General features: G+C 41.0%; 1 protein-coding gene across 1 annotated transcript in view; it reads left to right on the top strand.

Moving 5' to 3' along the window:
• LOC120026857 (triple functional domain protein-like) overlaps positions 1-6,388 on the top strand; it is a 116,455-nt gene extending 110,067 nt beyond the window's left edge. The window contains exons 57-61 of the mRNA XM_038971573.1: positions 2,363-2,484; positions 2,633-2,711; positions 2,795-2,995; positions 3,085-3,223; positions 3,418-6,388. Coding sequence (XP_038827501.1) covers positions 2,363-2,484; positions 2,633-2,711; positions 2,795-2,995; positions 3,085-3,223; positions 3,418-3,990 — 1,114 coding nt within the window. The 3' untranslated portion in view covers positions 3,991-6,388. The remainder of the gene's footprint in view (positions 1-2,362; positions 2,485-2,632; positions 2,712-2,794; positions 2,996-3,084; positions 3,224-3,417) is intronic.
• The last annotated feature ends 5,351 nt before the right edge of the window (positions 6,389-11,739 follow it).

Below are 11,739 nucleotides of genomic sequence, written 5' to 3' on the forward strand. Positions count from 1 at the left end.
AAAGACTGAGATAATGGGAAATCGAATGAGAAATGTCTGATCTTACTCTGTTAGAAGATTTGCAGAATCTTTTTTTGTTGTTACAGAAAGTACAGATTGGATCATCGGATATAATTTCATAAAACCAATCGTATAGGATTTTTGGAGTATTTAAGACCTACTTTAGAAAGGGAAACATGTCATTCCGGTGCACATTAAAGTGCTATCCATCCTCTGGTTTTTGGCAATGGGCACTTTTCAGCGGGAGCTTGCCGATCGGCAGCTCACATCCCTCGATGAGCCGTTTGGGAGTCAATCATCACTTAAATGAACTGTAACGTACAATTTCCATACACCATCGCACAACAGATTGAAATCAAGAGGAGTTTCTTTGCCATCAATGGGTTCCCAAATAAGAACGGAGCAATAGACGACACCCACATCGCCATAAAAGCACCATCCCAAAACGAGTTCAACTATGTGAACAGAAAAGGCTCCCACTCTTAATGTTCAGGTGAAAAAATGCTTCTGAATGTGGTGGCCAGGTGGAACGCACGACTCGTTCATTCTGTAGAACAGCAATGTTGACCTGTATTCCTACAGGAGGGAGCTGTTGAGGATGGATGGCTTACTGGTGAGTGGTGCCTACTCATTTGAAGTAAATTTGCCATTGCTAAAGCAACTTGAATTGTCCTAATGGTCCTCTCTTTGTAGCTATGTTTTTATTTTTACTGGTCAACCCACAACTGAGCGAGCCAAATATAACCTTTTGGTTGTACTCAAACTCTGACACTAGCACCTCTATTTCAGTCTCTGAAGTTGGTTGCGCGGTGGTATTTCATGGTATGGCGTAGTACTGTATATTCCCCATGGGCTTTAACTATATGATTTTGACCCTATATGGTTAATTAGGAGCATTTCGAAATGCAAATAGCCAAGGTCATACACCAGGGTGAGAACAACATCGTCATAGGATGCCACCTTTCCAACAAGTCACTTCAGCAAATGTCTGCCCTGCTAGAGCTGTCCCAGTCAACTGTAAGTGCTGTTATTGTGAAGTGGAAATGTCTAGGAGCTACAACAGCTCAGCCACGAAGTGGTAGGCCACACAAGCTCACAGAACGAGACTGCCGAGTGCAGAAGCGTGTAGTGCGTAAAAATCGTCTGTCCTCGGTTGCAACACTCACTACCGAGTTCCAAACTGCATCAGGAAGCAACGTCGGCACAAGAACTGTTCGTCGGGCGCTTCATGAAATGGGTTTCCATGGCCGAGCAGCCGCACACAAGCCTAAGATCACCATGCGCAATGCCAAGCATTGGCTGGAGTGTAAAGCTCAGCGCCATTGGACGCTTCACCATCATCTGGCAGTCCGACAGACTAATCTGGATTTGGCAGATGCCAGGAAAATGCTACCTGCCACAATGCATAGTGCCAACTGTAAAGTTTGGTGGAGGAAGAATAATGGTCTGAGGCTGTTTTTCATGGTTCCGGCTAGGCCCCTTAGTTCCAGTGAAAGGAAATCTTAACGCTTTAGCATACAATGACATTCTAGATGATTCTGTGCTTCCAACTTTGTGGCAACAGTTTGGCGAAGGCCCTTTCCTGTTTCAACATGGCAATGCCCCGTGCACAAAGCGAGGTCCATACAGAAATGATTTGTTGAGATTGGTGTGGAAGAATTTGACTGGCCTGCACATCTAGTGGAAAGCATTCCCAGAAGAATGGAGGCTGTTATAGCAGGGGAACCAACTCCATGTTCGACGAGCATGTATCCACATACTTTTGGCCATGAAGTGTATTTTAGAATAGTTTCTACGCAATATTGATAAATGAGGGACCTTACAGATAATTGTATGTGTGGGGTAAAGAGAAGAGGTAGTGATTCAAAAATCATGTTAAATACTATTATTGCACACAGAGTGAGTCCATGCAATGTTATATGTGACTTGTTTAGTAAATGTTTTAATCCTGAACTTATTTATGCTTGCCATAACAAAGGGGTTGAATACTTATTGACTCAAGACATTTCAGCTTTTCATTTTTTATTACTTTGTAAAAAGTTTTTAAAACATAGTTCTACTTTGACATTATGGGTTATTATGGGCCAGTGACACAACCTCAATTTAAATGTAGGCTGTGACACAACAAAATGTGGAAAAGTCGATGGGTGTGACTACTTTCTGAAGGCTCTGTATTATCATATTTAAGTAAATGTATAAATGTGACTGTGAAACAGTAAGGTTATTGGCTGTTAAAATGTGTAATGTAAATGTGACAGTGAAACAGTTCAAATGAATACGTGTGTGTGTGTGTGTGTGTGTGTGTGTGTGTGTGTGTGTGTGTGTGTGTGTGTGTGTGTGTGTGTGTGTGTGTGTGTGACAGTGAGACTGGTGAGGCAACCCTGAGGATAGTAGGCGTGTCTTCGGAGGACGACGGTGTTTACACCTGCGTTGCCGCTAACGACCTTGGCTCTGTGACATCATCAGCCAGCCTCAGAGTGCTAGGTGAGACATCACACAAACACACACACATTTGCACAAACATATTCCCACAGTACTGTAGTGTAATCCCGCACTCGCATGCTTCTGTTGAATTTTCACACAAACTCTCTCCCTCTTTCCCTGTATTTGACTATTCCCCCTGTCTGTGTAGTTGTGTCCAGTGATGGGGTCAGGGTGAGCTGGAAGGACAACTTTGAGTCCCACTACACTGAGGTGGCAGAGCTGGGCAGGTACATTACACATCTCTTCTCCTATCACTCCTAGCTGTGTGTGTGTTTGTCTGTTTACCCAACTGTACCTACTCTCTCCACAGAGGCCGGTTCTCTGTGGTCAAGCGTTGCGAACACAAGTCAACCAAACGCACGGTGGCGGTCAAGCTGGTTAATAAGAAGCTGATGAAAAGAGACCAGGTGACCCAGGAGCTCAGCCTGCTACAGCGACTACAACACACACACCTGGTCACACTGCTGGACACGTACGAGACCCCCAGCAGCTACGCATTGGTCATGGAGATGTGAGTTACACACACAGTAACATTTAACATTCTCACAAATCTGCTGTCATCTAAACCTGGACCGTGTACGTGCCTCGATCTCTCTGCAGGGTTGATCAGGGTCGTCTCCTGGACTACATTGTGAGCTGGGGGAATCTGACTGAGGAGAAAGTGGCCAGCTACCTACGGAACATCCTAGAAGCTTTACATTACCTCCACAACTGTAGGATAGCCCATCTGGACTTAAAGGTACTGTTGTAGTCCTCATCTTCTTCTCTTTCTCTCACTTCTATAGCTCCTATTTATACTCTCTCCCCTCTCTTTTCTATCTCTTTCCCCTTCTCTCTTTTCTATACCTCTTATTTATACTCTGTCTCCCTCCCCCATATCGCTCTCCACCTCCCTCCTTCTCCTTCCTCCTCTTTCTCCCTCTCTTCCTCCAGCCTGAGAACCTGTTGGTGTCCCACACCTCGTCCGGCCAGCCCGTGGTCAAACTGACTGACTTCGGGGACGCCATCCAGCTCAACAGTGCCCACTACGTCCACCCTCTCCTGGGCAGCCCCGAGTTCGCCTCCCCTGAGCTGGTCGTGGGGGAGCCCGCCGCCCTGACCTCTGACCTCTGGAGCCTTGGGGTTGTGACCTACGTCCTCCTGAGTGGGGCATCGCCCTTCCTGGATGAGAGCGTGGAGGAGACGTGTCTGAACATTTGCCGGCTAGACTTCAGCTTCCCCCACCACTACTTCCAGGGCGTCACCCAGGGGGCCCGGGAGTTCGTCTGCCTGCTGCTGAGGGCTGACCCTGCAAGGAGGCCTCCGGCTGGGCTGTGTCTGCAGGAGTCCTGGGTTCAGGGCCAGGCCAGGTTAGCAGACGACCAGGGACAGGGTAGGGTGGAGGGGGGGTGTCTAGACACATCTCGTCTGGTGCTGTTCATAGACAGAAGGAAGCACCAGACAGACACCAAGCCCATCGGAGGGGTACAGAGCTTCCTACAGAGCCGGTTACAGCCACGGGCCTGAGCGAGGGTTGGAGAGAGATTCCCACTCCCAACCACCCTAACCCTGGCTGGAAGGAGAGAACGTCCAGTCCAGAGGAGGCTGGTGGGAGGAGCTATAGGAAGACGGGATCATTGTAATGCCTGGAATGGAATCAATTCAATGGTAATAAACACATCAAACAAATGGAAATAACATGTTTGACCCTGTTTCATTGATTCCATTTCAGACATTACAATGAGCCTGTCATTCCATGGCTCTCCCCACCAGCCTCCTCTGGTCCAGTCCCAAATGGGGTCCTAGCTTCCCACCCACTAGTTGCTTGTGTAGATCTTAGAGGATTGGATAGGTGTGAGTAATATTATTTCCACCTATCATATCAGAGGACAAGGTGAAGACGGTATAGATAGAACCATATTGCTTAGACCTATCCAATCCTTTCAGATCTACATTAAGTGACTAGAGGGGTAGGGTCTAGAGATTGATTTGGGACTAGACATCTCAAAGAAAATTAAATGAAATTCGCTGATCTCATTCTCTTTCAGATATGTTGTGGTTTAAAAAACAAAACATCCTGTGGTCCTTCAACCAATCAAAACATGATGCCTGTAGGCGTAGAGGTCCTTAGCCAATCACTTTTCCCTGAGAGAACACACATTGAGTTCTCAGCCAATCAAAACAAGGGTGATGCAATGTCATCGCCAGTCTACTGCTGCTTGCTGCTTTACACTCAAAATGAACTTATTTTCCCTCTATCTTACTGAGAGGCAATTGATCAACAGAGAGCCTCTTGATCGATCTTTATCGTGTGGAGGATTTTATCCCTGAACAAACAAACAAACTGAGCTTTCAGAGGAGAGTTGCTAAGGAAGATGGTGTTAGCACACATAGCAACTATCCCTTCTCTCTTGCCAGAGACGGAGAAAGAGGGGTTTTGTTTTTGTGCTTTTACAATATATGACTCAAAGACTGTTGGGACACCCCCTTTCTTAAAGAACCAATGTATAGAGAGAACATTGTCCACAACTTTTCAAAAATGTATTTGAAAAAAAACAAGTTTGAAGAAAATGCTCAGCAGTGGAAAGTCGCTACGCTACTTTAGAGCCCGGAGAGGACTCATCCAATGACTGAGCTCCTCCACTTTATTGAGACAGTTTTATGTCCAATCAGAGCTTTTCGATTGCTGCGCTTACATACTTAATCTAAAAAACCATGACGACGACCATGTTGCAAGTAACTATAGAGATTCTGCTGACTGCTGCATTGTCTTCTCAACAGAAAATGATTTGTTTTTGCTTTTACTAAAACAAAAATTGTGTTGCGCAGATTTAAGATGTTTAAGCCTTACTTTGTAAATGGACTCTAACTGCCTTCTGTCCCTCCCGTTTCAAACTGGCCGCCTGCTTTTGAAGATGTTCTTGGAGGCGAGACGAAAGAATCCTGCAAATTAAATGTAGTAGATCGCCAATTGAGCGACCGAGCCTGAGTGGCAGCAGATATAGCCAATGAGATGGAAAGTGAATGAGGAAGAGGAAGACAGAATTATCTAAATGCACTCACTGGATGCTATGTTTGCCCCATTCTTATCATGTGCATTGTTGCGGTTTTAACATTTTATGCAACTATTTATGAAGACATCTGTTGTACATGTAATAAATGGAGATAAAAGCATGTACTTGGTACTGCAAGCTCCACTGGTGGTAGTCCTCTTTATTTGACCTATAACCCTATTGGGGTGTTAACTTATCACCATAGAATTAGAATGAGTAGAACAGCCCTCCCAATTCAGGTCAAAGCCATAATGGTTGGACTGGTGGCCAGTTTGAGTGTCTCCATAAGACATTATAGTTCTATGGTTATCACTTCCTAGGTAACCTAATCTTCTGGCGTCGCACTCTACATGACACTTATGGCTAGATCGATGTAGTTGCTTTTTGATTTGTTTCTTTTCTACCAGTCTCTCAGAAGAGGCCCAGTGTTCAGTCCCTGCTGTTAGGGAAGTATATTGATTTGTCTGTTAGGAACATGCAAAACTGGGTTATTTCTTTCTAGATGAGAGATAGGGGTGCTGTGGGAGAGGTGAAGGGAGAGAGCGAGAGGCCCATTGTCAGATCACCTGTACAGTCCCATACAATGAATGTCCTTTAATTTATTTATTAATCCATTTTTGTGAAGTTGTACAAAGGTTGAAACATGAGAATATGGATTGGATGTATTTTTTTCCTGTTTCTTTTTTTTGTCCCATCTCATCCTTTTTTATACATATGTATTATGATTTTAAATGGTTTTATTTCACATTATTTGTTTATTTACTTTTGCATGTATATTTCTTTGTACAGAGACCATGAGTGTTTGTGATATGTATGTCAATATTTTCATTATTTTTTGCCATCAATTATTTTGAAATTAAACATGGAACATACCCCCTTGTGCTGTCCTCACTAAAGTATTGCTACCATTGAGCGCTTTTTTAGTACAGTAGCATGTACTCTTAAACACTACATCTTCCAAGAACCAGGCCAGAGATATCTTTGGTAGATTTAATTAGAAGTGTAAAACTGTAACACAAAACAAGCACAGTATACAAATGGTAAGTACCATGCAGTGCATTCGGAAAGTATTCACACACACAGAAATACTTCATTTATGTAAGTATTCAGACCCATTGCTATACGACTCAAAATTGTGTTCAGATGCATCCTGTTTCTACAACTTGATTGGAGTCCACCTGTGGTAAATGCAATTGATTGGACATGATTTGGAAAGGCACACACCTGTGTGTGCATGTCAGAGCAAAAACCAAGCCAAGAGGTCGAAGGAATTGTCCGTAGAGCTCCGAGGCAGGATTGTGTCGAGGCACAGATCTGGGGAAGGGTACCAAAAAATGTCTGCAGCATTGAAGGTCTCAAAGAACACAGTGACCTCCATCATTCTTAAATGGAAGAAGTTTGGAACCACCAAGACTCTTGCTAGAACTTATTCAAGAAAGATCCAGTGTAATATATTATAAAAATAAAGCGAACTGGATGGAATATGGGGAAAAATGCACCAAATTCTTTTTCAATCTTCAATATAGAAATGCTACCAAAAAAAATGTATTAAAACTTGTTACAAATGATGGAGTCACGCATGATTCACCAAAAGATATTTTGAAAGAGGAAGTAAAGTACTTTAAGAATATGTTTTCGTTTCAGGCTCCTCCATCTCCACTAACTGAAACTAATTGTATGGATTTTTTTCCTATTAATAATGTAAAATTAACATCTGTACAGAAAGACTCAGAAAGGCCAAATTACAGAGGAGGAACTGCTTGATGCAATTGGGGCCTTTGAAGATGGGAAAACTCCAGGGCTGGATGGCATACCAGTGGAAGTATACAAAACTTTTTTTGATATACTCAAAGGACCATTATTAGCTTGTTTTAACCACTCCTATATAAATGGTAGATTATCAGACACGCAACAAGAAGGTCTGATATCGTTATTACTGAAACAGGACCCAAGTGGTATATATAAAGATCCAGTCCAATTAAAAAATTGGAGACCTCTTACACTTCAGTGTTGTGATGCAAAAATCCTAGCAAAATGCTTGGCGCATAGAATAAAAAAAGTTTTGTCAGATATTATTCATCCTAATCAGACAGGTTTTTTACATGGACGATACATTGGAGATAATATAAGGCAAGTACTGGAAACAATAGAACACTATGAAATATCGGGGACACCAGGCCTGGTTTTCATAGCTGATTTTGAAAAGGCTTTTGATAAAGTACGACTGGAGTTTATATATAAATGCCTAGAATATTTCAATTTTGGGGAATCTCTTATAAAATGGGTTAAAAGTATGTATAGTAACCCTAGGTGTAAAATAGTAAATAATGGCTACATCTCAGAAAGTTTTAAACTATCTAGAGGAGTAAAACAAGGTTGTCCACTATCGGCATATCTATTTATTATTGCCATCGAAATGTTAGCTGTTAAAATTAGATCAAACATTAATATTAAGGGATTAGAAATCCGTGGCTTAAAAACTAAGGTGTCATTGTACGCTGATGATTCATGTTTTCTTTTAAAACCACAACTAGAGTCCCTCCAGGGCCTCATAGAGGATCTAGATACCTTTGCTATCCTCTCTGGATTAAAACCAAATTATGATAAATGTACCATATTACGTATTGGATCACTAAAAAATACACATTTTATATTGCCATGTAGTTTACCAATTAAATGGTCTGACGGAGATGTGGACATACTCGGTATAAAAATCCCAAAAGAAAGAAATTATCTCACTCCAATAAATTTTTATAGAAAGTTAGCAAAAATAGATAAGATCTTGCTACCATGGAAAGGAAAATACCTGTCTATTTGTGGAAAAATCACCCTGATTAACTCTTTAGTCATATCACAGTTGACCTATTTGCTTATGGTTTTGCCTACACCTAGTGACCTGCTTTTTAAATTATATGAACAAAAAATATTCCATTTTATTTGGAACGGCAAGCCAGATAAAATTAAAAGGGCCTATTTATATAACGAATATGAATTCGGAGGGCAGAAATTATTAAATATTAAAGCATTAGACCTCTCACTAAAGGCATCAGTCATACAAAAGTTATACTTAAATCCAAACTGGTTCTCTAGTAAATTGGTACGAATGTCTCATCCTATATTCAAGAAGGGCCTTTTCCCCTTTATTCAGATTACACCTGCTCACTTTCGGTTGTTTGAAAAGGAAATAATCTCCAAAATATCCTTATTTTTTAAACAAGCCTTAGAAAGTTGGTTGCAATTTCAGTTTAATCCACCTGAAAGGACGGAACAAATAGTACAACAAATATTGTGGTTAAATTCAAATATAGTAATTGATAAAAAAAACTATTTATTGAAGAAATGTTTAAAAAAGGTATAATTTTTGTGAATGATGTCATAAATAGGACTGGTGGAGTTATGTCACACATGCAGCTAACACAGACATATGGAAATGTCTGCTCTACCCAAAATTACAACCAATTAATTGCAGCATTACCACAAAAATGGAAGAGGCAAGTAGAAGGGGAAAAAAGTAAGGAACTTGTATGTCGGCCCTGTATTAAAGAACATAAATGGTTAAAGAAAAGTGTGATAAATAAAAATATATACCAATTTCATTTAAGGACCAAAAAACTGACAGCTGTGCCATATAAATTGCAAAATAGTTGGGAAGAGATTTTCGATGTACCCATTCCATGGCACATGGTTTATGAATTGATACGCAAAACAACGCCGGATTCAAAACTTCGAATTTTTCAATTTAAATTACTGTACAAAATTCTTGCAACTAATAGAATGTTATATATATGGGGTATACAATCTTCCCAGCTCTGCAGATTCTGTTGTGAGGAGGCAGAGTCATTAGATCATTTATTTTGGTATTGTCCATATGTAGCTTGTTTTTGGTCACAGGTCCAGGAATGGCTGAAGAATTGCAACATTTGCCTAAAACTAACGCTACAGATAGCAATACTGGGGGATTTGAAAAGCCATAGTCAATCAATCAATAATATAATAATTATTTTAGCAAAAATGTTTATTTTTAATTTACAATCTATAGAAGCTATGAGAATAGGAAGGTTCAAGTCTTTTGTGAAGCATCACAGCACAGTTGAAAAATATATGGCAAATAAAAATCCGAAATGGATGATGTTGGAAGATAGATGGGAGGGGTTGAGTGGAACTGAAGGGTGGGACTAATAACAAGATAAACAATGTAGGGCATACGGGATCTGTGAAATGTGTATAGGTGCGGAGCTTTTGTGAAATAGCGGTAGGGTGCGGGGAATAATAATAAAGGTATATTCTTTAAAAAAGTATGTATGTCTATATAGGTATGTGTATGTATATATGTGTATATGTATGCATGCGTGTATGGATATATATATTTACCCCAAAAAATATGGGGGATTGGAAATGATGCAGACAATTACATTGGAAGCAACATTCTTTCCGCAAGATTAAGCTGATCCAACCCCCCCCAAAAAAAATAATAATAAATAAATAAATAAATAAAGACTCTTGCTAGAGCTGGCCGCCCGGCCAAACTGAACAATCGGGGGAGAAGGGCCTTGGCCAGGGAGGTGACCAAGAAACCCAATGATCACTCTGACAGAGCTCCAGAGTTCCTCTGTGGAGATGGAATAACCTTCCAGAAGGACGACCATCTCTTCAGCACTCCACCAATCAGGCCTTTATGGTAGAGTGGCCAGACGGAAGCCACCTAAAGGACTGTCAGACCATGAGAAACAAGATTCTCTGGTCTGATAAACCATTATTGACCTCTTTGGCCTGAATGCCAAGCGTCACATCTGGAGGAAACCTGGCAGCATTCCTAAGGTGAAACGTGTCAGCAGCATGCTGTTGGGATGTTTTTCAGAGGCAGGGACTGGGAGACTAGTCAGGATGGAGGGAAAGATGAACAGAGCAAAGTTCAGAGAGATCCTTGATGAAAACCTGCTCCAGAGCACTCAGGACCTCAGACTGGGGCGAAGGTTCATCTTCCAACAGGACAACGACCCTAAGCACACAGCCAAGACAAAGCAGAAGTGGCTTCGGGACAAGTCTCTGAATGTCCTCGAGTGGCCCAGACAGAGCCAGGACTTGAACCCGATGGAACATCCCTGGAGAGACCTGAAAATAGCTGTGCAGCGACACTCACCATCCAACCTGACAGAGCTTGAGAGGATCTGCAGAGAAGAATGGGAGAAATTCCCCAAATACAGGTGTGCCAAGCTTGATGCGTCATACTGAAGAAGACTCAAGGCTGTAATCGCTGCCAAAGGTGCTTCAACAAGTACTGAGTAAAGGGTCTGAATAATTATGTAAATGTTTTATTTCCATTTTTTGTTATTAATACATTTGCAAAAAATTCTAAAAGACTATTTGCTTTGTCATTATGGGGTTTTTGTATTTGTATTTATTATGGATATTTGTATTTATTCCTGGGGTCCAGCAAAATAAAGGCAGTTATACATTTTAAAAGCATGAATACATTCAAAACAGATTTTACAACATATCGTGTGCCCTCAGGCCTCTACTATACTACTCTACTCCATAAAAAGTATAAACACAAAAACTACAGGCTCTATGACATCAGCAGCCTGGTGGTCCAAAATAGCATAACTAGTGTATTTTAACACCCCACCTGTTTAAAATGAATTTAGTATATGTCAATCTAGAAAACCACGCAACTAAAAGCCACTTTCTAAACAATGTTTGGTTAGTTTCTAGCTTGTAGCTAGCTAGCTAATGTTTGGTTAGTTTCTAGCTTGTAGCTAGCTAGCTAATGTTTGGTTAGTTTCTAGCTTGTTAGCTAGCTAGCTAATGTTTGGTTAGTTTCTAGCTTGTAGCTAGCTAGCTAATGTTTGGTTAGTTTCTAGCTTGTTAGCTAGCTAGCTAATGTTTAAGTTAGCTGGCTAACCAGTTCAAATAATGATCATATCATATAGCTGACAACGTCTTCATTTTAGTTCATTTGTCTTCATTATAACAGGAAAATAAACTCACAACAAAATCATTATTTACAAGTTAATGGCGAGCCAATGACAGAAAATAGCTGATGGTTGTGAGTGTGACTAAATAAAAGCAGGGCATTCTACCGGAGAATTATAGAACTTGGACACTCTCGTTGGCCTAACATAAATATACTGTACCAATTTGACTTTGGTGCAGGTTATGTTCTTCACATTACCGTCTATGGTCAACACATAATATATCAAATATAATCTATGTTTATTTGTCA

The sequence above is a fragment of the Salvelinus namaycush genome, chromosome 32 (assembly GCF_016432855.1).
Source record: "Salvelinus namaycush isolate Seneca chromosome 32, SaNama_1.0, whole genome shotgun sequence".
Lineage (NCBI taxonomy): Eukaryota > Metazoa > Chordata > Actinopteri > Salmoniformes > Salmonidae > Salvelinus > Salvelinus namaycush.